This window comes from Folsomia candida, unplaced genomic scaffold (assembly GCF_002217175.1).
Source record: "Folsomia candida strain VU population unplaced genomic scaffold, ASM221717v1 Fcan01_Sc004, whole genome shotgun sequence".
Lineage (NCBI taxonomy): Eukaryota > Metazoa > Arthropoda > Collembola > Entomobryomorpha > Isotomidae > Folsomia > Folsomia candida.
In genome coordinates, this window is record NW_019091196.1 from 8,699,659 (window position 1) to 8,726,318 (window position 26,660).

Consider the following 26,660-nt stretch of genomic DNA (forward strand, 5'->3'; position numbering starts at 1 on the left):
TTTCAATTTATGGAATTTGCATTGTTTATTTTTTCCTATACTAATTCACCCATAAAGATGTACATACACAATTTTGTAATAAAGAAGCCGTCGACATATAATATTATTTTTTTACTTTAAAAAAACTATTCAGTTCTGTAAGTCAGTTGTTAAAGTTGATAATTATTATTTTTTAAATGAAATAGTTTATTTTTTGGCCTGTCAATAATAATTTCTCTGTTGGCCCTCCTCCTCCTCAGGTAACTTGTTGACATATGAAGTGATACTGAAAGACTATTTACATAAGAGTTTTCAATTTACAAAAAATATATAAAAACCATGAAAAAAGATATTACAGTGAAGATGAAGAAGTTCAATAATTTTAACAATTATGTAGTTAGTTAATAAGTACAAAAAAATACATGGTGTGGCACATTTCATAAAGGTCGCAGTCCATCACATAAAATAAGGCGATTTTTTGGGCAATTGATAAAAGAATGCAGGGATGATTATTAAATTACAGCAGACTATAATCTATTGATGAACCTATAAAATTAATATCCACCAATAATAATAATATGCTAATTATGGGTCGATGTCACAAAAAAACTCTTCTATTTATGAACTCTAAACATTATTTTGCATGAAATATTTTGTTCTTTTGTTTATGATGGTGTCGTTTTGTAACGCTCCTTCGCTTTCTTCGGAGTGCATCCTCCTCCAAGAATGAGTCCCATACGACAGGTCTAGAATATTCTTTTGGTACGAAATGATAACCTTTTCTTCGTTGTAACAACTCTTTTGAGAAATGATGGTGTGGGATGTGGCGTGTTAATCGAGGTAAGAATGGCTTTCCGTTAGTGACCGTAATTCTAGGGACATTTGGTTTAGCAAATGGAATGCGAGGCACATCAACCTAAATGACAAAAATTTTGCAAGATTTAATTTGTGAAATCTAAAATATAAATTAAATTATTTAATTTCCTTACATGACTGAAATGGTGATCATTAACATTCACAGGTTCTGTCCCATCCCCTTCGTCATAATATTCGGGGATGTTATCGGATAATCCACTTGGACCTGTGCCACCCCCAGTGGGCGCTGTCGGTCCTGCTTTCTGGAGTGCATTATGTTTAGATTGTTGCGATGAGGATGGAGATACGCTACGCAGCGTCGATGTCGAAGATGTCGGCATCCTCACAATGATCATTGGTTGTTCTTGTTGCTCTTGTTCCTGTTGGAGTTCCGTGTCATCGGGATAGTCATCGTCATAGTAGTATGTTTCTGGTGTGGTTCTTTGGAGTGGTTTTCGTGTCGTTGTCGTCGTCGTTGTCGTAGCTCTAGTAGTTGTAGTAGCTCTGGTTCTTGGTGGGGTCGGTCTGCTCGTTATTTTAGAACTACTCGTAACTACAGCCGGTGGGGATCGCGTGGATTTGCTGCTGCTGGAAATGGCGACAGAGACGTGGGATTTAGTTTCGCTACCTTTATTGTTATTGGAATTGGAATTAGATCCTCCTCGTCCGCCTCGATCAGATTTAGAACTTGACGTACTTCGTCCATCACGATAGTCGTAAGAGTTTGAATGTGTAATCTTTCCCCGAGAGTAAGACGACCCTTGAGGTTGGTACAAGTTCTTATTATTGACAGGACTGATGCGTTGTTGTTGCTGCTGTTGTGGTGGTAGAGCATAACTTTTGAGTTCTTGAGCCTGTGACCCTGTCGTGCTGGAGGAAATATCGTAGTCCTCGTCGTCATAATATTCGTCCGCATATTGTTCCTCATACTCTTGTTCCGGTTTGGGTGGGGCCCTAAGATGCTGGGTGGTGCTTCTGATCGTGGTTGTCGTCGGAGATGGGGGAGACCTTGGTCTCGCTGTGGAGGAGGATGAGACCGCGTAAACGATGGTTTTTGGACCGGATGGGATTTTCCTCCCCGTACTTTCACTTCCTTGTTGCTCGCTTTCACTCTCGCTCACCGTGTAACTTCCTTCATCTTTCTCCCCGCTGGCTGGATTGTGGTTGAAAATGTAGGACTGCTGAGATTGCGAGTTGTATCCGGAAGCTACGTGCGAGTGTGGCGTTTTCAGATAGTAATTGAAAGACGAGAAGCCCTTGGTGTTTGGATTTGAGGAGGATGGCGATGATTTCGTGGAAGATGGGGAAGGTAGAGGGGCAGATATTCGAGGTGGAGTCGTGGTCGTTCTTGGTGCCGCCGTGCTTGTCGAGGGAGGGGTCGTTCGGACAGTGGTCGTTGTTGAAGGGGGAGGTTTGTGGGTGGAAACGGGGTGAATAAAATCATCTTCTTCGACAAGGTCGGGTTCTACGGGAGGTTTCGGTGTGGCCACGTGAGGGACGTAAAGGTCGAGATTTAAATCGTAAAATTGCTCCGCTTTAGAACAGTCGACTGTATAAATTAATTCATGAAAAGTTAGCCTAACATTTTCTTATGTCATTTTATAATTTAATTCAAGTAGAGAAATAGCAATACCTTCGTCTACGCGTTCACAGACTCGAGTTTCTTGATAAAATTAAATACAATTATTTCAATGATTTATATGCAAATGCATCTCATTTTTACTGCATGCAACATACCTTGGTCGAAGACGGTCCCATTGAGACAAAGGAATTTTATGTCCTGGACTTCATCTGGAATAAGGTAAAAAAACCTTTGTAGAATGAAGCAAGGTAAAAATACGATCACTTTTGATCATAATTTGTACATAACTTGCTGTACCAACAAAACAATATTTCATAAAATATGAGCCAATTCAAAAATCCAAATATAGATCATGCAAAAATTTGTAATCTATAATAATTTCGTAGCGTTTTAAAATTCACTGACAAAGTTTCCAGGGACGTCAAACTTCCCCATAGTTTGCAATCCCAATTCACGATTAACTGACATCGTTTCTATGGGGTGGTGCCCCATAGAAACACTTTATCATTCTATAGAATGATAAAGTGTCAAATAATATTGATCCCAATTTAATGATGAAAAGTTACATGAAATTTGTTGGGTGGTGGAACCCAATAGATAAATTGTTCGTTTAATCTAATTCGATCCGACTAAATTGAAAAAAATGGACATAGGCAGTTCAGATGATGATGATGTCATCACTGATGCCACCACATTGGACAGGTTACCCTTGGAGGTATCACAACTCATAGAATAATCACTTTATTTACGATCTACAAGTCTGGGTAAAACTGTGCAGGTGTTGGAACCCATCGTGAAGCTGTTGCCGTACAAGGACATGGTCAAGGCCACAGAAGTTTCGATCCGATGGCATCAAATCGTGGACGAACTTTTGGGAAGAAAGTTATTCGTTGGAAGGGCGTGTCAGTTTACACCGGATGATGAGGAACGTTATCGCCATAATTATGTACCAATCACAAATATGGGGAAATTGGGAGTCAACACTTGTTATGTTGGCGAAGTCGTGGATAACACGAAATCCATGAGCAGTTTGGTGTACTACTGGACTAAATTAAAGTAATCTCAAAGAAATATTTGTGTAAAACTATGCTTTAAATTGATAAGTTTCTAATGAGGGTTATGAAATAGGGACACGCTGTTTGGTCCTACGCTTCCAAAATTTAAGTATCCGCACTTGCTGAAGCACATATTCTTTGATGGACCGCTCCTTTCTCGATACTTTGACAGTATTGTTCGCCCCCTGCAAAACCTGGAAAGATTAGATATTCACTGGAGTGCATTGTGTTCCTTAAATCCAGCCAACATGGACTTTCCCCCTTTTAACAGGCTGGAAACGCTAAATATTTGGGTAATAATTATAGTAACACAGACTATAGCAGATACAAATTACAGATTTTTTGAAAATTTACAGGGTCACAAATTAACGCAAGGCCTCTTCACACAATTTTACAGCAGTTCTCAAATTGTCGGAAATCTTCTGGTCCTTTTAGCCCACAATCAGTTCCCCTCCTTGCACAATCTCGCTATGGAGTATCCTTTCGACCTTAAAGAAAATGCCTCCAAAGTGACCGACTCCCTGCTCGAATTTCTCATAAAACATCAAAAAACCATCACCAAATTCAAGCTCTGTGTCAACCTCTTCATAACTGAGGAACCCAACGACTGGGATTCTGCCGAAGATCGGAACTGGGTCTCGAAAGCGAAAGCTGCCTCGAAACTTATCAAACTCAAACAAATGGACTTAAATATTTGCAGCATTTACAAAGTTCGCCTCGCCAAAATTTGGAACGCTTTCGTAGAAGCGCAAAACAGTCTTGATTCCGTGAGCGTGATGACTTTTCGCCTCGAACAGAACGTTATGCGCCGAATTTGTGAACAGAATTTCAAAACGCTTGTCTCCATCGGACTGACAAGGCTCGTCCTGAGTGAAGAGGGTCGATCTCTGCCCATCGATTGTACCGTCTTTGAGACCTGTTCTCTCCTAAAGAGCCTTTTTCTCGAAGGGATTCCAGCCAACACGGTTGATCCAGGAATCATAAACGTGTTCAAGTTACCCAAAACTTTGGAGAAAGTTGAGCTTGGCTCGTTGCCCATGTACATTCAAGATTCACGTCGTCTCCTGACAGAATTTCCAAACATGAGAAACGTATTTTTGGGAGACATCGGACACCAGGGGGATTTTGGAGTCGAGGTCGAAACCATTAAACAAGTCATCAGGGACAGAAAGATCACGTTCATAACGTTGTATGGCTGCGTAAACGGGGCGATACCCGAAGACGGGATACCAAACGGAAATCCGGATAACGAAGTCAGAATAAATGTGCGATATTACGGAATGTTGGAGCTCAAACTGAACCCGCAAGGATATTATGAACCAATTCCGAGGGAACCTTTGCCAGATATGTTTGTAGATGATTTGGACTGATCAAAATGCTTGTATAAATTTTGGCGTATTTTCAAAAACAAATAAACACTTTTGCAATTATTACACCCACTCCAAGCTCCTGTCATCAAATATGTAGCATTATAATTGATCGCCACATCTGAACCTAATTCATTTTCCCATAAAATTATATATTTGCATTCAAATTCTAAACTCTGTCCATTTTACATACACATCACTCAGAAAAATGGGTGTGCTGTATACAATAATCATAAAAATAAAATAATTGCTCTATTACGAATTGACTTTGATTGTCTGAACGCTTGACATTTTTAACATTCGTGAAAACAGTGCCATACAATTTTTGCATGATTGATGATTCGACACAGTTAGGAAAATAAGAGTGGCATTTTTGCAATAATTTGGCCCTTGTTCCACAAAATTTATCTGTGCATACATACATACACACTTCTAAAAATACATGGAGACGCCCTGCCTCTTGAAATTGGCGAATAATAGTAAAAATTCGATGTAAAAGCCTTATCTCGTCTAACAAACTTACTACAATTGTCTGTCTCCAACTGCAAGTTTTCCATTTTAACAAACGAATTAGAAAGAAAATCCTAATTATGTCATTATTGTGTCTATTTCAGAATTTCATGGATGGACAGATATGACACGACTATTGCATTTCGAGATTACCATCATTTTTCTCACCCTTGTGTCTCTACTACACTGCAATAATAAAAGTTTGGTTACTCCACAAATCGAGAATTTGTATCGTGCTCAATACATCATCGATTTACAATTCAATTCAAGGATGCCATCGTCGTATGTAAAAAGTGTAACTGCACTTCAACGGAATTGCATAACAAAAGACCTTACAAATAAGCCGCAGTACAGTAGTTACAAATTTAACGTTACGCGTAGACAGCAAAAAGCCTGAACTAATAATATGCAAGTTTATCCAAATACTTGCATAAAAAGTAACGCAGTTCACTTGGTCTGCAGATCAAGGTGAGGCGACGAGAGATACACAGGTGGTAACTAAATGGAAACCAAAATGTTGAGGACAAATGTCACAGATTTTGACTCAACTTGTATAATTTCTCTTAAAATCCAACCCTTTTCAAGAAGAAATTCCTACTAAATCTTGATATGTAAGTATCTCTGGATTCATCCCTGTAATAAATTTTATGGGTTTTATGAAATGTGGTGGTTTGATTAGTTTACAATAAAGGGTCGCGTTTATTGCTGTTATTAATCTATCATTTTAAAGTGACATTTGCTTGGCATGAAGTATATGCTTTGCTGACAAGAGAAGAATGGTCCCTGTTGTGGGGTTACTTGTTATTTGGAATAAAAAATCAGGGATGCCATTTGCACCGTACTCATGCATATGAATGTGTTGAAATAAAAAGCCGTTGGACAACTGACACACAGCATGAGTCCCTTGTTTCTGACTTTATTTGATTGACCGATTGATAGCTGAGGGCTCATTAAGTTTGGCAATGCAATGGTCAAAACATGGTAAAAATAATGACCGGTACGTGGATCAAATTTTGGTAAAATGTAATCAAAGAGGTGCAAATTTGTCCGAGATTTTAAAAAAATCAGAAAAAATTTGATACTAAAGAATTTTCGACACTAAAGAATTTGACGTAAATGCTATTTCTTCAGGCAATTGATTCTTTTCAAGATGCCTTCAATTCAAAATCCTACATAATACGCTTTGCATATTTTCGAGTCCAAATTTAAGGGTGGGGTAAGGACCCTGATTTTGTATTACCCCATTTATTGTGACAACTCGCTGCTATCACTGCTTTTGTCTGTTACCCTCCTGTCCGTCTTATCTATTCATTTTATTGTTATAAATTTCAAACTACTACAAAGGCCAGCCTCTGGTGCAATTATTGTTCTGAAATAATACCACAAGTTGACAGTGAAATAAAGGCCAAATACATACATAACCAAACCATTCCGTGTAGTGCTTCTGTCTCGTGCAGCAGCACGTGATAAATTCTCACTTCATCATCAATAATGAACCTAATCTGCGAATAAATCAATAAACAACTGTGTACCACACATGGATTGACCAGTCACCAAACCAATTCCATCTGCATACATACATAAATATACTTCGCATACATTACATTGACTCGGTAAATCGTACTAATCGCACATGCCAAAAAATCACCGATCAATCTTTAGGATTACATTCATTCATCCCATTTCATGCATGGATATGCCCCACTTTTAAGTACGTTTTGACTCGTGTACAATAAAATTCTGATGCGTGACAATTTATCACACTTTGTAAAAAAAATCGAGTCTTACATTGTCAGACGGGGTGGGGTCGTGGGGTTGGTGAGGTCAAAAAACGTATATTATGTCTGCACAACGGAATAAATAACTCATCCGAGAAAAATGAGCATGCACACGACGGAACTTATGTACGTACATATAACCTGACACTTTTATAATGGTGCATGAATATTATTATACAAATCAGTGTGAGCAATAAATCAATGAAATATTATATTGATCAATATATTGCGGTGCATCGAAGTCAACCGGATGGATTTGATTTGAATTTCGGCCCGCCTCCAATCTTAATCAAATGGGCACGTGATTTTGGCGCGAAGAAATTCTGTCCGGTTGACTTCGATCCAATAATAATAGTCACGTCAGAATTTCATTTCAGGGCTTTATCACACCTCGTAAATCCATCAGATACTTATAATACTTATGAAATGAAATCGAAACTCGATATTTATTCAGGGTCATCCTAGTGTATCTTTGTTTTTACTTATTTAGTTTGTAGTTCTGCCAGTTATTACATAATAAAAATTTGATAATCCAATCCACCTGCAATAAATTTAAGATAAGTTAAATAACTCACTTGGTCTTGGTGTTGTACACACGTGGAACATCTGACACCTTTTAAAATAATTAATGAAGATTAATTTCAAACTAAAAAATAATAATATTTGTATTATTAATTCCAAGAAACCTTACCCCGTTTGAACATCAGCATAATAGCCCCCAATAACTTTCCCCTCACAGGAAAAACTCGTCATAGGCAAATGATCGTAGTCTATGAACTGAAAAACAAATCCAGCAATTAATCAAGAGTGTAAAACAATGATAAAAATCAATTAATCTCAACATTCAATTCATCATTGGCATGCATTATTTGTCGTCGCATTAACTAATTATTTATCAGGGATGGCAAAGTAATTAGCAATCATGCGTAGAATAAGATTCTTGGAAAAGGATCATAAATTATCTTTTCAAATTCTTAATTGATCACGGCAGACAGACAGGGAGCAATAATGGTCGAGTTGACACACGCAGTTAGCAACAACCTTACCCTCCATTATGTCAACTTATCTATTTATTTATTACAGCCCACGCATTTTTAGTCAGTCTTATTGAATTTGACCATTTATTATCTGTATTCATGCATAGAAACAACAACAATTGTGCATGGAATAAATGGGTGTGTGTGGGATAAAGAAGTTTGAACGTCAGTCAGCGACATTGTTGAACTAATTAAAGTGTCAATACTTCCACCAGGTTAACTTCATTCAAGAGTTTGCTAAAGATTGAATGCTGCCAACTAATTTCTGTCAACTTTGCCACTTATTGGACTCTATGCAGTGATTTATGAATTGAATTAGAATATGAATTTAGAAAATCATAAATTTTCCCGTCTCATTGAATCATTTGCGAAACGAAGCGATACCAATTATCTCATTTCACTGTCAATTGTCAATCAGGTTGGATAATAGATTAATAAACGTATTGTTGGCTGGCTTTGTGGATAAAAAAATTGCCGATTTCGATTCCTGGTAAATGTGTATGTACACAGCCGCTGTGATTAATGATTAACATGCATAATCTCATCTAATCAATCTGTAACGGGGTACAATAAACAATTCCCTATTTTAATTTATTCCTGGTACAACTTCTAGATATTCAAATCGGAAGTGTTTGCGTAATCATATCCGTTAAAAATTGTATTGATTAGTATTCAGTAAAAGTTGCTCCAATTTTTTACGCACTCGATCGTGTCAATATCACACATTCGCAATAACAACACGGAATTGTCATTTGTCAAGGATCAGGATCAAGGTCTTTATTAATATTAATAAATCGATGATGATATGTTTGAGTAGCTAAATTATTATGTAGACTGTTAACTTGGAACAATTTGTAGCCACTTGTCAACAACTAATGGAACAAAATTATTTGTAATTTCTAATTGTACACTTCAACTTGCCAATCATATTATGCATTAATTCTTGAAGTCCTTGCATGAATACAAAATTTTTCATGGAAATTGTGACGTGGACACGATAGTTGATAAAACTCTTTGCGTGGACATGCAGAAAATCAATCAGTTTGCTGGTCGATATTAAAAATTACACTTAAATTGCACCTACAAACTTAATTGCTACCGTTTAATATATTTTAATTGATTTTGACTCGACTGATTGATAACAACTGGTAAACATGCAAACTTTTTTTGTACAGACAGATTTAGCAACACCAACCAACAATTAATGCACTACTTCTCTCCAATAGGAAGTGACAGTCAGTGAGTGAGTATGAAAATTAATCGAAATTAACCCTATAATAAATAAATAATTGTTCCATGTCTATTCAGACTTAATTAATTCAAGAGACTCGCACACAGAAATTCCGTTTTGATTGAAGTATCAATGTCGTAAGGTAGGTATCCTACCTACCAAGTATCGGTTTCATATTTACATGAATCGCCTCCAGCTAAGCCACACTGATTATTATGCGGTGGGGTGATGATAAAAGGCAAAATTGATTATCAACAGAGGAAGAAAAAATGCATTCTGGATCAAGTCCAACGTTCAATATTTGAGCAACATGGTCAACCTTTTGAATACAAAACGAGTTGATCATGCATGATGCAAGTGAAAATTATATTCTGCAGTGTCCAGTACATAATTAGTTCATTTTAATTCCAGTCAGCATCCGCAGTCTGCCGTGTAAGTAATATAACGCTTAAAAAATGTAATAATTATTGGCTCCAAGCTCGTAATAATTTCTAATAATTTGCAACCCTGTAATTTAGAAATTCGAGTACAAATAAGTATGAAATTATGCTTTTGGTAGGAAAATGGAAGATGCGATCTTACCCCTGCGGGAGGGAGTGGAGGTGGTGGTTGTCCTTGTACAAGGAGTGGCGACGATGAGAAGAAAACAGTTAAAAATATGCCTAACAAAATTACATTATTTAGACAAGATGCGATGGTTTTCTTATTTGGCAATTTTTTTTGCGTCGACATGTTTAACAACGTTTTTTGTCCAGTGCACCTCCTAAAATTGGCAAAGGTGCAGCCACATTTTCGCGTCATCTCGGTGAAGGCATAATTTATCGAGTTTTGGAAAAAATACTCCCACTTTGCTGGAGATCTTTTTTCACTAATATCAGATTCACTGCAACTATTTTCTTCTTGATTAATACAGTTTTTCACTAGGTCTTCTTGATCACGGTGCGATAAATTTTCTCCATCTGACAATGATCCCATAAAGTTTTTACAAGTATCCCCTTGCACTTCGGAGAGTTCTTCTTTCTTCTGTAAAATTCTGCGACCCCTTTTCTTCTTTATTTTGTGGTGGTGATGAGGGTGGTACATTTTCTGTAAAAATTAAAATAGCCTCATAAATTGCATGTTTGCACATAATAGGACCAAAATTATTGTTCAACATTATGTGAAATCTTTATTACAAAGGTGCAATTTTTTGAACCAAATCGACCATAAAACTGTCCTTAAATGGTGATCAATTAAGAAACGATGGTAAAAGTCAAAGTTGTAAAAATGTAGTGCAAATCTTCTCGCATTACACGATTATGTATCAAATTTGTAACAATGCATTCCTAATAGTGCACCGACGGATGGTTTTAAGCTGCTTAATTCAATTTTATGATTACATTTTGCTCACGTCCACCTAATAACTAACTCTACATTACTCGATATAATTAAAGTATTGACATAATGATACAATCTTGGCGGACAGGTGGGTTGTTTTCATACCACAATTTACCAATTATGACAACAAGTTTAACAACATCATGACCTTTTCATTCGAGAGGAGATTTTACAATTTATGAGGTTGTACATGCACATTATTATAATGTCATTATTTATATCGTACTATATTGGAAATTGACCATTTTAAAATTAATATTCAATACAGGATTGTCATAATGGATAATATGTTTCATTGTTTAGATTGATGCGCAAATTAAATTACTAAATTACTCAAGTTTTTTGATACATACTTGAATCCTTTTTTCCAATTATTATAAGTGTATAAACTTATTAGAACCAAACCATGGTCCCATACTTAATAGTCACGGTCATCTGGCAGAGATTGACTACATAATAATTACTTAATTAATCTGAAGCAATACTACATAATGTTAGCATAAGTAGTTGAGTTGAAGATGTCTGTATGCAAGTGGACATTGATACTCGGCTAGTCATTAATGTGGCACATGTGTTGAATTGCAAATTATTTATTATCTCGAATCTGCCCCAATCTACAATGGACAACTTGTTTAATAAGATTGTGGATCAAAGATTCTCAACAATTTGTAATTAGTTCGACTTTCTACAACTTATTGATCGATTAGTTGTAATTGTGGCACTGCAAGAATGTCACATTTTAGTGGTCTTCTCTCATCTTTAATTACTTGCAAAAAAAGAAGAAGAAACATTACTGATTGACTCATTTATTTAAAAAATCTTATGCATATTTAAGTAGTGTCACCAGATCTCGATTATTCGCCCATATACATAAATAACAGGTAAAATTAGGCAACTTCTGCCGATCATCTTCAAAATTAGAGCAGTCAGTTCATCAAGGTTTTTTCTCATAAAATATTTATTAGCCACATTTACGTATCATTATACAATATCAGTATCCCATTCATTCCTTGATTGTTGGAAGAATCATCTTTTAGTTGATGTAAGTACCTGCATCCAACTTTCTGGCGGATAAAATGTATATAATTTTTAATTCCTTCTGCCAGGTCAGACAGTTGTACATACTTTTAAACTACTTTGATTCATCTCTTGCCAAATATCTCTATGGTGGTGCAAAATATCTCTATTAATAAAATTAAGGGGAACGGGATCAACAGCAAATTAGTCGGTTTAATAATATATTTGGGCATCATTAGGAAAAAAGTGCACCTCGAACAACCAGATCAACATTTAAAATGGAAGTAAGACAATCACAATTTTACGGTCTGCGTTTAACATTTGGCTTACAACTTATGTGTGGCACTCGGGATTGACTCGTATTGTATTTGAATAATACACTTGGCTTGGAATCGTATATTTATATTCCTATGTAGCCATAAATATATGCTCAAATTACTCCAAGCTTATGCAGCTACAGCCATAATTTAAGATTAAGAGGAGAGTAAAATTGAAAAATATATATCACTCGAATTTGTGGTGGTGTGGATCGCTGCCAAATAAAATATGTTAAACTTGTACATATTTATTGACGGGAAAATATTTATTTCTGTGCCAATTTCGTTGGCAAATCATCCAATTAGACATTTGATACAGTTTCCTGATCTCTGACTTCAAAAGTTCTGGTCAGCCAATAATTCCAGCCTAATTTCCATCACGATGATCCATTTTGAAAAGATATATTGCCAATTTAGACGAAGCATAATGCAACACAACGCAATAGTGATCCTCTTTCTGATAGCAGAGCAGAGTGTAATTTGTATTCTAATTTATTAACAAGAAGAAACCAGCTGCAACTCTATTTATGCCATTCAATTCGACCAACCATGCTGCGTTCTTCTCGTCATTATATTATTTAACAAAGCAATCAACAATCAATTCTCGTAACAACAACGAACCAACTTATTCCTCCAACATAGCTTATGTATGAACGCAGAGGAAGGAGGCAAGATGAGATGGATGGATCGCATCATCATCACAATAATAAAAGACAAAGGTGTATTTCACACCATGTCCGAGTTTATGAGAAGATATTACTGCCTTCTTTTAGTTAGTGGTACGCATAAATAATGTGCTATTATTATTTTGCTATTCGTCAGAGTAACTTGATCACAATCTGCAAATGATGTTGTGCAGGGCATCAGCCTATCCCAAATTCCCTATCGATAATTTCGCGATTGCCCAATCCTACCAAGCAACCAACAGTTCCTTGTCTGTTATTCTATGAAATGAATCATGATTACAGATATTTATTTAGTAGCGGCGAAGAAGAAGAAGAATGAGTCATGATGATAAGGTGTTATACATTTGCTTTTAATAATCAAGATACTAATTTTTCTGTATGTCGCAGGACAACGACGACAGGAAGTATGTACACATGTCCACTTATTAGTAATTTAGCAATATTCTTTACGAAGAAGATGGTAATTGTTGCCAAATTTTGACAATTTTAGTCCTAATTTTACCTACCCTCTCAGAAAATCCACGTCTTAACCTAAATCACGACTTTACATATAAGGACGCACAAAAGTAAATAACGTCCCCGACTAAACCATCCGTCTGAAAAGATAAGTGCCTGTCTGTCCAAAAAAAACTTTCAAAACAAAGCCTCCTCTTTCCTAATGTGTCATCTCATGTGTCATCACCCAAAGTTCCCAAAGGTAATCGATTCCAAAGTCACGACTAGTTTATCACACAAAATTACTATTATGGGACCTAAAAACAAATACATACAGAGAAAAAGAGACACTTGAATTGTTTAGACAAAATAATACTACACGTTGACAATAATCACTCTCTGTTTCATTTTGGATAATGGTGCAAAGTCACGACACATGATTATCATGTGTGTACCTAAGCATGTAGCATATTTATGTGCATACCTTATGTACAGCTCGCTGCAAGTGATTGTCATGTGTTTAAAAGTTTTGTCATTAATTACTTTTTATCGTCTCTCCTATTTGGGATGGATTATGCTCTCATCATCTCCTCCACCGCCGCCTCTTCTTCTTCCCTTCGTTCCTCGAATTAATGACATACGCAACTTTTAATATGACCATGTACACACACACATACACGCAATTTTTATTCATGCTTCAATCGATTCCCATCGACACAATTGAAAAATTCACAAAGTCATTACTCACTCAGGCAGCTAGATACAAGTAAGTTGACGAATTTGGTTTGGTTCTTGTATGTGCCGTAAAAATAACAACACTGCGTTTCAAATCCAATCCAGGAGACTGTACATATTTTCTTATTTCGTCATTCGACAAAATCAGTCATGGGGAGAGATCTCTTTGTATGGTTCAAATTGGTTGCCGATTCGCATCAAGATTTAATTAAACAAATATGTATTGGGTAGAAATTGTCGCTGGGTTTTTTTAGTGGATTTATATTTTAGTCATGGAGTAGGAGAGAATCAGGGTGAGAAAATATTGTTCAACGGCAAATAGATCAACTACAAAATTATTGTCGTATTACAACACTGCTGCATTGCATATAAATAAAGGAATCGTGTTAACCTTTATGTTTTTCTAGCAGCATAATTCATAAAATGGAGTGCCATACATACCTAATAATTTAAATATTCGCATGCCCACGTCCAATAAAAAACAATTGAAATATCTCCCTTGTTGCTATCATTACTCGCAGCCTATAGCTCAAACTGGCAGCAATTTGCATATGTACATACATACATATGCAGCCCCTTCGTCTTCATTTTGCATCTTATCATACCTACATATGTACATATGCTTCATATGATATGCAACAAAAATGAGCAACATTATGCAATTCTTCTCTACACAAATTGAAACATTGGCCGTGTTATGTGAAGCCAAAACTAAAAAGTGCAATGGGACTTGCCACTCGACTCACGACATGGGTAAACATGCCATTAAGAAGACTCGTTCATAATGGAAATGGTCCATTCATATAAGTAATATTCATTGAAAAATTAGGCATTTTTATCCCATAAACAAAACAACAGTTTAGTAGACTGCAATTCACCCAAGCCAAGAATATTTATATCCAAGTACTTCTACGCACGCATGTAACGTCTGGGGACAACAGAGAGGAAGAGATCATCATCAGTAACAGCAGAGATCGCGAACCATATTATGGAAAATCGTGTCGCATAAAACCTATTAAACTGTGCAGAAGAAGTTGTTGGTTGGATTGTTAAACACAAAACTGATGCAATTTTACGTTATCATTAACTTGGAAGAATCAGGAAGAGATTAATCATTGCAACGAATCGAAAATTGTAATAATTTTGTAGGAAAAAAAAGTTTTTTAAGCCTACGGCCGACAAAGTTAATATCGAAGAATAATATTCAATTGAATTTCCAGTTGACAAATAGAAAAAAAGTGGTAGTAAAAGATTTTTTTGCATTATTGTCACCCCGTCAAAATTCCAAACTTTACAATGGAGCTTATACACCGTGTATAAAAATATGTAGGCATTGCGTAACATGGTAATTAGCTCTGAAGAAGGTGCAACATACGAACACGAAGGCATTGTTAATAGACGGCTAATGAGCCACGTCGTAATTAATCATGCAACAGAATGACAGTACAGGTTGCAATTTTTAATGAAGCAAAAGCAGACCTGGACGGCATTCCAACCTTTACGTACAATAATCTTTATCAGATATCAATACATAATAATTATTACGAGTAATTGCGATTGGTTGTTTTAGTGACAATCAAAAATATGAAATGAAAAGAATTGCTGCGTTCGTGACGTTTCATTGTGTGCTATGGTTTGTGAAGGTTGATTTACGTAAATATTTTGGTGTATGACATGTTTAGAGTGTTCTTGTCATTTCGAAAATTGCTAAAAATGCTTTCGTTTTTTCTGTTTAAAATCTTACAAACGATTAGAAAAACTGAAGTTAAAAAAATTCGACCCGTAGTCAGCCAACAATCACTGACATTCACTATTTTTTTCTACTATTTAATTTCAGGTCATCCCCAACAAAACAATTCCTATTGTACATTATCATGCCTGCCTACTTGACGTTAATTATACGAACATTCGAGTTGACACTGCCTCATGACATTTGAACTGTCATAAAAGTACTAATAAAAATATGTTCACTTAAATAGATTTTAGGTCAGCGAGTGAAGATGAGAGGACAACAATAGATTTGTGAAATTATGAAAATTGGCCAAACCACTAATTAGACTGTTCCGTAATAAATAAGTATTGCTGGTGGTGCAGTGTTGCCCATATACATAAAAATGATACAGAATCAGTAATCTCATGAGAATTGAGATTATCTTTCCATTGCTCCATAAATAGCTCTGATTCGATTGGAAAGATGCAATATAAGGAAGGCGCTTGTGTGCATCGCCTTGTTATCGGATAACGCTGTATTATATTTCACAACAATTATTACTATTACTAAATTCAAATTTGAGCATGGACCAATCCCATCTTTTGATTTGAGCAGCACTCGTGCCTTAAAAAGTTGGACAATTATATAATTTCTAATACATAAATAACTTGTTTAATTTCATGCAGCTACATATTTAGGTATACTTGCATCGCATTCACTCATATGGATTATTGTTAGGGGTATAATTTAATTGCAAATTACGGTGCAGGCAAGTTTGTAAAATAATGCAATAATACTGCAAAATGCACTCACTCATATTATTGATCTCTGACCCGTGTAATAGAACACATTTTACTTTACGTTGAGTCAAGTGGTGTGATGTTCAAGTGATGCCATTCAAGTCATAAGATTGCATTTGCTCAATTACCAATTTGTGTGTAAAGGAAAATGGGCAAAAATTCAATAGAGAACTTTAACTGAAGAGATGCATTCTTCTTCTTCCCAAGTTATTATGATGTTATATAAAATTGCATAAATTGTAAAAGTCGAAAATCTTATATTTATTTACTGCAGGATTGAAAAGATCGTGACACTTGGTGGATGGATGTACATGTGTTCCTGTTCTCGTTAACTTTTCCATTTGCACTTCTTCTTGACATAGATAATTGGACGATTACTTTATGACTTTGTGGCAGACGAAGTATTATTACGCTGCGTAATTGTTGCATACATTGCGTCAAATCATTATCAACCCAAGTGCTGAGCCCTGCACACAACCACACTTATATTTATATTTATAATACTTATAATGGCCGATCCCATGGGAGAGAATGTTGTGAAAAAGGAAGAAGAAATTTGTACAAAAACTCTACGTAAAATGTTGAACATGCGAATTTATTAACCTTTTATTGTGCGTAAATGGAAAGTGGACGATGCGAGTCCGTCGTCGGATGAGACAAGATGAGACTGCTGATTTATGGAAGGATCAAGGCAAATAAGTTGAATGAAATTGAAATCTTTGCTACAAAAACTGGTCTCATTTAAACCATATTTCGGCTAATTTGTAATTTTACGAGGTAGAGGCGGACCGAGAGGTGGCTGCTCTTAAATTAAATTGGCACTAATAGAGAATAGATCTCGTGTTAGATATTATTTCAGTGAAAATCAGATTGCAAAGCTTTGTCCATCTTGACGCATAAAACTTTCCTGCAACATCAACAATACATAAATTGCTCTTGTAAAATCACAAAAAAACTGACTCGGCTGCATCATCAACGTTAATATTCCCATTAATAAGTTTAATATCGATCACCCATTACGGTCAGTAATAGGTTATTCAATAGTTATTGAACAATAATCGCTCTATAAATTTGTATTTACGAGTTATGTTATGTGTACATACGTGTTTTTTGAGGATGAGATGGGCGATGACGACGACGACGATATCATTGTTTCACTAAACTAATTATCACTCTTAGACACAAAAAGATGACCTAGTGTCAGGTGAACTCTCACGTCGATGTCTCAATATCCTCTGCTGCAAATGCCATGCAAACTATAATTTTTACTTGCTCAGTTTCATGTCAAGGTCTGTACGAGGGGTAAGAATGTGAAGAAATTTCACATTCTCAACCACCACGAACAAGTCGGAAAACATTCTTCTAATAGAAACACAAGCAGAGATTTTTTTACGACGCGAAACCATCTACCTGTGAGCAATAAACTTTCAAGTCACAGATAAGAAGATGTACATATAGATTTTGTGACAGAATTTCAATCTGCAAATAATTTTTTAACAAAAATAAAATTGTTGACTTGTGTATTTATGTACAAATTCTCACACAAAGTCATTTTGGAAGAATTGCTAAATTATAGTAAATCCGTGATTGCACGAAGCAAGTAGAGCATATCGGAAGCTAATCTGAAATCTTGGCTGAATAAAGATGGGTAGAATTTCACAATTTGCAACACATTCGACATTCTCACTTTACTTTTGCCTCCGCGCTTCTGATACCGCTGTGATTATCTGCAGTGAGCAAAACGCTCTTTTTAAATGCATATATGTACGTACGTAGCTTTTGGCGTTATTCAAGCTTATACTTGCATGCAGAGAAAAAGTTAATGCAAGATTGCAAGTCAATTTTTTGTTTATTGACGAAATTGAAATTGAAATCTTGAAGGTGTTTAAATACGTGTGCATAAATACGTGCATAAAAAAGTGTTAAGATGAATAATATAAACCACACATTAACAAAAGCCATAAGCAAGGTCCTGCATGCATACGTAGCACATAAATTGGCATGCGAGAGTAACAACGAAATTCATGTAGTACGCAGGTACAAGATTGGATAACACATTGTTTCCGGCGGTCGGTCCTTGTCGATCGGCTTTTATCTATACCGCAAAATGCTATGAAAGTGTAAATTACTTGCCAGCCAGCAATAATCATAAATTTTAATGCTACATGACAAAATGTGTAATAGTTTCTGTGCTATCTCGATAAAATAAAAGATATTCTCCTTCCACCAACGTAAAGTGCAAGCATTCCTATACATACGTGATTAAGGAGAGTTGTTGTTATTTGTTGGATATACGAGTTTAAAAAGCCACCCTCCACAATAAAGTTAAACCTAAGCCTACAAAATGAAATGAAACAAATTCGATTTCTTTTCTCAGATTTGATATTCAGATTGGATAAGAGATTTTAAAAGATTATGAAAAATTAGAATTAGAAATCGCCTTTATTTCCTTTATACTGCACATTGCCCTCGTATTACTCACTCTTCTCTGCGTACTTCATAATGTGTTTAGCACTAACTGAACTAATCCTTGGTAACTGTTACATATACAGTTGGATGAGCGAATGATTCCTTGTGGTGGGGGTGTGATGAAGTGTTGCTTAAATATGTACATCGTGGGTAAAAGGCAACAATTAACAAAATTTTGCACCAAATGATATTAAATTAAGGTAGAATAAACTAAAATTATAATCTGATAATGTGAAATGGATGAAAAAGTGCAGTGCAGCAAACTTGGCTTGCAATAACATATTTTTTAGTTATCTAACCAAGTTCACTAAACTAATAGAAAAATTTGGTAAATTTCCATTTCCTCACTAATTTTACAACCCAGTTTTTACCATACCACACATCAAAAATATCAGAAAGATGCACGTCAGAGCTCACAAAATGAAAATGAACAATAAATCACATTGACATTTACTACCGTAATTGTTTGTAATACTTACTACTTTCGAAGGATGAAAATGATGAAAAATTGAAAATTAAAACACTTCTTCTCAACCAAGCGTGGCTAATAAATAATTAATAATGTTAATTAAGAAGGTTGCTAATTATTTAATTTTCCAATAAAATATTTAATTCTACGAAATATCTTCCAAAGCTGAATAGGAATTTATTCTATGAAATTGCATTTATTTTTTGCAAGTTTTTTTTTCTACCATTCGGGAAGCATGTGCCATTTCATTAAAATATACAGGTTGCACAATTTTAATATATACGAGACAATTAATTATTAAACATGAGTATCAATCATTCATCATATTTTCATACGGTTAATAAAACTAACTAATAAACCAACGCCTACTTTGGTTCAAGAATGACATGAGTTTTTCGCCCTTCAAATCATTTTCAATTTCAAAAATTTCCCTGAGTCATCCAGTCAGTCATGCAAACAGCTATGGTCTATGCATTAAAATTAAACAAATTTTTGTACATATTTCTTACGCAGAAGTGTCTTTAATTTTAATGCACATACCATATTTAAATACTTGCCTGACTTTAAACCATCACCTACATAATTTTCATTCACCACTTCGGAAGGGAAGGTCGCGTATAAGTGAAGAAAAACGATTGAGTGTGTGTATCGTAGATGGATTCTCATGTCGATTGTATGTAAATGATATTTTACTTGCAGCCAATGAGTGAAATAAGCTTAAATTTTGTATATCACTTGATAACAACGACTTGAAATTAAATGGGGAGATAAATTGAACAGAGATATTTATGCAATTACTAAATTTTAATACTCAAGGATGATGATCCGATTTTAAAGAGCTAGGTCTTGACTCGAGGCAAGTAGAAGTTCACGAAAAGTTGAGATTTTTATATTATCTGAATCTCTATGTAAGGTTGTAAAGTGTTCAATGCCTAATTTTCCTAAGTAAATAAATAAATACGAAGGAAATGAAATTTAGTACAAGTGGATTTTTAAAAGTATTTTTTGTTTGTCTTGGAATACAAAAATCGATGCAATCCAATTTTTCAGTCTGATAATTTTGATGCACTTTTGACAAAAAAACTATACAATCCTGGCTAAATAATTGGGTGCAATGCAATGCAATCAACTCAACCACATTCCCAGAGAGAGGCAAATCAACGAGTTCACAAATCAATGAAATGCTCGAACAAGTACCACAAATTTTTTTCAAAGACGGAGAAAAAAGGCAATTCCAGAAACAATCAGGTACAAATTATAACCACAAATACATATTTTGTTATTAATCGCTCAGAATTCTACAAGAATTGTGGTACATTCTTCTTTCCTTCATCCATTATCCACGGAATGTAAGTAATCTACACCTTAATTGAGCTCGATCAGTTACAGTCTTCGATCCCTACCTAAATTTGGGGCTTTAAAACCTTGACTTTAATTACGGAAGTTGTTTAAATGCTCTTCTCTCTCTCTGATTGTTGAGATAAATAAATAAAAGATTCTCGAACAAGGAATTCTTTTTTGCTTTCTTGTACTAAATTACATTTCACTTAAAATAATACTCTCCTTCGATCCAGCCTAATTTAATCAGACACGATTTTCATTGACAAATCAACCTCTTGTTGTCTCTCTCTCTAATTATGTAGGTGGGCAGGGATTTAGGGACAACGGTAACATTGATTGATTTTTTAGTGCGTTGGATGAAGTCTCGTGTTTGCAAAATGCGACAAGTAATTATTGCCGAAAGTAGTAGTGGTCTTACAAAATTGCAAAAAAAAGTATTAGATATCATGTCTAAAGTTTTGGTAGGATGGGCGACATATTAGGTTTCCCATTGTCAACAATCAAACCAATAATGACGGGGTGTTGACGACTACTTATGATAAGTTGGTCGGAATTGTTGTCAAATAGAATGAGTAATCATAATTATGTATGAAACGGTCGAGGAGAATGACTTTTAAGGAAACGCGTTTAAAATATGTAGCATGACTTCCAACTTCTGTTCTGGCAATCAGTCCAAATTACTCGGCATTTGGATGGTGTCATAGTCCTTGATGTTTAATTAACACCTAATTTCCCCTTTGTGTGCTATGTATTGGTAAGTGACAATCGGCCGTTTCATTGTCGGTGGTCTGGTGAAGTGGTCTTGACTTGTCTGCTGGGCTGGTCAGTGTCAATTGCCATTTACATGATCTATCTTCTCGTTAAAATATGAATTCAACCCACAACAAATATTATGAGTACTGAATGACAAAATCGTACTACAAGCTAATAAAAATATGTATGTGTAAATGATTTTCTGTTTACTATTTGTCGAATCTCCTTTACAAATAAATTGTCAGCGTAACTACATTTACAGATACATATTTTTATTAGCTTGTAGTACGATTTTGTCATTCAGTAGTCATAATATTTGTTGTGGGTTGTGTAGTTTTTGCTAGTAGCAGTGTCATAATTAAAATAAAGGTACCTCTGCTCATATTTAATTCATAATCGTTGCGCCATGTATAACAATTTCTTTTTGGATTGTGCACCATTTCTTCGACATAATGAAATTAATGTTCAGTTCATTGTTACAATTTACACACCCACGAAAGAAACATTAAGCGAAAGAGACAACTTCCTTCCTTCCTTCGTCGCAGTGTAAACTTCCAAATGTCAAACAACTTGGTTACAACTTCCACAAGATATTTACTAGACGTATGTTTTCTGCATATCTATTCAAGCAAGACAATGTTTGCTAAAACAAAATAATAATTACCTTCGTCCGTACAGTGTAACATAAATTGTGGGTAGGTCGTCGGTTTGGTGAAATGTATGGTATTTTTTACGATTTTGGTAAATGATACCACCCAGCCGGCTATAAAATTAATGGATCTTGGGTGTGATATCTTTTTGCGTCTGGTTGGACCACTTTGATGTAAAATCTCGAATTGAAATGTTTTTTTTGCGTCGTGCAAAAATGTATGATAACCGGAAACACCCAAGTATAAGTCAGATATGCAGATTTGCCCTGTCTGTGTATGAGTATACATGCATTGTAAAAGCATTTGAAAAATGATCCTGTTGCATCATAATTCATTAATTGTTATGTATAAATTCTTCAAGTAAAGCGGGGCGCAATAAAATAAGGAGTAATTTTGTGGATAAAGTGTTGATGAGAATTGAAAAATGTCATAATTGTGCACTACAAATGTACAATTAATTGAGCTGCACTTCTTGTGACATTTCTTGCGTAAATAACTACATATGCATGTAAAGTACAATAGCTGAATTGAGTGCATTTCCTCGTCGTGGTTTTAAATAGTTTGTGTAATGCTCGTAAATATCTGTCAAGTAATTAGCATTTACGTAAAGTTGTAAAGTTCTACGATGACTAAATTTGTCGTGAAATATGGAGGAAATGTTAGCTATTATCCAGAGCAAGGTCACTATTCCTCTTTTTGACCACACCAATTCAACTACTTAATCTGTCTGGTCTCAAGTTACACAAAAAATATTGTCGCATTGTCGCCATTTATTTATTGTCACCATATATGTATAAATATATAAAAGTAAAATTTTTACTCAATTAAGATCTTACATGCATACTTATGTACATAATCAAGTTGTATTGTAAATTTCAATGTTTTTAGGAAGTTCTCTTTCAAGGTAGTATTTAGTACTTCTTGGGATATCGGATTATATGATCGACAGTTGTTATTTATTTGTTATCCTCCAATGCCACAATAATGAGACTGATCACACCGTGACATCGTGCTCGTCTGAAGGAAGACATGATGACCATCTCCAGTGCGGATGGATTCGGTGATTGAACCAACTTTACCCTTGGAGGACAAATACCTCGTGATATTCATCTCAAACACAATAGGCTAACAAACCGAATCATTAAACATGCCCCTTTTTCTCAATAAGAGTCATGCAGCCATTAAACTGGTTGACCTTTAGTGCAATAGAAACCACCAATCTACATACCTGCTGGCTACTTACATATCTTGCCCTCCCAGCGGAATAATCGGCACGCCGGGGTCGGGCTTAAGAATGTAGAAAATTCAGTGTGTTGTGCAAGTGACTTTGTAACTTTGCAAATACGATTTACTACACATCTATTGAACAAAGTGACGTGTGCATGTGATTCATCATCACAAATGGGCAATGTTATTTATTTATTATGACTGAATGAATTCGTATTGGACAAATCCAAGGGAAGGAACAAAAATAAATGCGAAGGTTGCAAAGGTCGAGATCGAACAACAAAACCCTTAACTCGACTTAAATCTATATAGCAATCGCTCAACCCTTCCTCAAACTTGTATAAGTAGGCAAAGCACTTCTTCATTTGTGTATGTTCGTTCCCCTCGTTTAATACATTTGAAGGACATGAAAGTTGTTTTTGGTCGTTTCTTGAAATTTGTGGTCAAAACCCTTCTTCATAAAGTGTATATATGCATGAATCCACGGCATATCCATGTCTTCAAACTTGAATCTCTAGCAAGGTGTATTGTGAAGGATTTGCCTTTGTTGAGATGTGATGAGTTAACTAACTCGCACATTTCTTAATAAATGCAAGATTCAGTGTACTCCAATATTTTCATTGCCAATCATCATAAGATAGTTGACCATCTTCCTAGAAATTTGGAGCATTGCAATTTATGATCCAGTTTTTCTTTCATTGACTACTTGGTCGTTTGCTCACTGATGTTCGTAATTATGATTAAGTTTGACTGGATGTAGACCAATAACCAGAAATGATTATGGAACTTTGCATGGCCTTTTTAAGTAACAGGGTCAACTATTTTTATATTTTTATCTCTCCTTTTGGCAATGGACTGGACCAGTAAATAATAAGTTTTAAGGATTGTTCTGCAAAAGATTTACTAGAATAATTAGTATTGCATTGCATGATGACAACAATGTCGCTCAACTTTATGGATTTCCTGACCGAATTTGCATATGCTCAATGTCTCCTGCAAAATGGTTTGACATTGCACAATTGCAGCACGAAATTAGACCAAAAATATCTTTAATGAAGGCATATTTTTACACTTTGTTCATTAACAGTTTTAATAACTGTCAGGAATAATTGTTGAAGTGTAAGTGATAAATTCTTCTAAAAATAGGTACATGCATCTGCACACAGGTTGTAGTTGTATTATTTCGCCGTAAAAAAACATATGCATAGATAACAAATCCAATTGTAGAAACTGCATCATGTTGCACTTCATTGCGACATTGGGACAACTTATGGACGAATATTTTTACAACTTGAGAATGCATTCCAACTTTGTGAGTTTGTGCCAAAAGGGACATAAACCTCATTTAGTTATCGAGAATGCATTATTGGCCGTCGTAGCCAATAGCCAAATATAAAACAAATGCATCAGACTTTGTTCTTCGTGATCATAAATATCATCCCTACTTTTGACACCTTTTCGCTATTGTACATATGTAAAATAGTGCATCGTTTCCCATGCAAGTAATTGAAACATTGCTATTTTTGTGAGCACTTAGCACCCCGAGATCAAATATTCTCTCTCTCCAAATATTTAATAGACTAGTTTTTATATTTTCATTTGTTGCTAAATTTGTATTAAAACAAATAATAATAAATTGATTTATCTAGACTCAAGGATTTTACATGTGCAAAAATTGCAAATATTTAGCCAATTCACTTTTACCCACAAATTGTGTCTTGATCATGAATAATTTAATTATAGGGTAAAAATAAAAAGCATACAATTTAGCTCTAATGTAGCCGAATCAATAATGATTGTAATTTAATGATATGCAAATTTATTTTGGAAAAGAAAAGTTAAAACATTAATAGACAAATATAACGACAATATCTGAAGATCTAGCATGCAGTTATTTTTAATCAACTCGTGTCATGTGACACGCGATTTTACTAATACTTATGAACTTAATGAAACTTTGTAAATATTTAAGATTGCCTGCAAAAGGTGCAAACTAAAAATAAAATGTGCAAATTAATACCAAACGAATGACGCGTTATATAAATGTTTTCTACCCTCATATGCATATCAGTTTATGTACCACCAAAGATGTCAAGTCAACCTGTGGTCATTCATTATCATGATACGTACATACATACACATGAATAAAGTGCTGTTGATTGATGAAAAATAATGCAATAGTGGAAAAGTAAGTAAGTAATGTCAATTTGTTACTTACATAATTTTCAGGCAACAAATTGAAGAAAAAATTATTATATAAAAAATCTTACCGGAATCCGCAACTCCAAATTAATAAGAGTTCAACTACTCCTCAGAGGTCAGTTCAATAATTGCTTGCATTTCTTTACATTATTATTCCCGTGGACAGAATCCAATCATCTCGGAGATGAATACGCCATCATCATAATTAAAAAAAGTTTTCGCTAATTACTCGAAAAAGTTTATAATGATGGACATCACTTTTGATTCTTGACGAGTTGGTTGTTCCTCGAGAAGCTTTTATAAGTAATTCTACTTACATATAAGTAGATACAAATAGTTAAGTGTTCGTATTATTATAGAGTAAAATGCAGGCAATTACTAATTAGACATACATCCATCGGCATCCTCGCACTTATTCCTCCTGCTATGCGAACTCAATGCAGTTTCGTTTAATAACTTTTTAATTCTTTATTTCGAATTCACATGTGGTTACTCGAGATACGTTATGTGTTGAAGTCAGTCAAATTACCACAACTTTTTAAATAAACTTATGTATAACTAATCTGCAGAGAGAAGTAAATAGAAAAATAACCCCAACAAATGAAAGTTTTCTTTATGATTCGTCTTCTTCACAAAATTCTCACTTCTTCGATTTGACAAGTTCAACAGACACTGTTAATAGTACGCACGATATTTGGGAATATTCTCTTACTTTGAAAGTTGTTTATAGTTTCAATAATTATAATTTTGGCGAGGTCACGTACCCGATAAATAGAATTTTCGAATGTTGAAATTTATATTAGATTATGCAGATTCTTATTTGAATTTTTCTTCGTTCAAGAGGAAATTTTACTTGGCACTTTGAGAACAACTTTACCCTTAAATTTGTCCAATTTACACTATTTTAAAATACTCGAAAAATTGAAAACTTGAAAAACTCCATGATGAACCACTAAGAAAATTCCTTCTGCATTTTCATGCCTGGGTTCAGTTATAGTTTGCGCAGACAGAAGATGCGTGCATGGTTCAACAGCCCAACAGCAAATGATGTGGTTGAGTAAGTTGAGTTGTTTTGTG

At 35.0% G+C, this 26,660-nt stretch overlaps 2 protein-coding genes across 2 annotated transcripts; one reads left to right on the top strand and one right to left on the bottom strand.

Moving 5' to 3' along the window:
* Position 1: 1 nt before the first annotated feature.
* LOC110848139 (mucin-5AC) lies at positions 2-26,604 on the bottom strand. Its single transcript, XM_022095275.2, has 8 exons — positions 25,652-26,604; positions 9,977-10,480; positions 7,818-7,903; positions 7,702-7,739; positions 2,572-2,625; positions 2,468-2,497; positions 969-2,383; positions 2-895 (listed from the first exon to the last, which is right to left on the bottom strand). Exons 2-8 carry the CDS (start codon positions 10,475-10,477, stop codon positions 614-616), a joined length of 2,406 nt encoding a protein of 801 aa, XP_021950967.2. The 5' UTR covers positions 10,478-10,480; positions 25,652-26,604; the 3' UTR covers positions 2-613.
* LOC118435215 lies at positions 2,944-3,663 on the top strand. The gene is made up of 2 exons (XM_035850834.1): positions 2,944-3,131; positions 3,195-3,663. Exons 1-2 carry the CDS (start codon positions 3,060-3,062, stop codon positions 3,474-3,476), a joined length of 354 nt encoding a protein of 117 aa, XP_035706727.1. The 5' UTR covers positions 2,944-3,059; the 3' UTR covers positions 3,477-3,663.
* Positions 26,605-26,660: the final 56 nt, after the last annotated feature.

What these genes read in the sequence shown, in the direction of transcription:
- LOC118435215 (XM_035850834.1), top strand. Translation starts at nt 3,060, where the DNA reads ATGGACATAGGCAGTTCAGATGATGATGATGTCATCACTGATGCCACC. An exon ending in TGGACAGGTTACCCTTGGAG is followed by an intron (nt 3,132 to 3,194) that starts GTATCACAACTC and finishes AAAACTGTGCAG; the next exon opens with GTGTTGGAACCCATCGTGAA.
- LOC110848139 (XM_022095275.2), bottom strand. Translation starts at nt 10,477, where the DNA reads ATGTACCACCCTCATCACCACCACAAAATAAAGAAGAAAAGGGGTCGC. An exon ending in GTGTACAACACCAAGACCAA is followed by an intron (nt 2,626 to 7,701) that starts GTGAGTTATTTA and finishes ACCTTATTCCAG; the next exon opens with ATGAAGTCCAGGACATAAAA. An exon ending in ATGATCACCATTTCAGTCAT is followed by an intron (nt 896 to 968) that starts GTAAGGAAATTA and finishes TTTGTCATTTAG; the next exon opens with GTTGATGTGCCTCGCATTCC.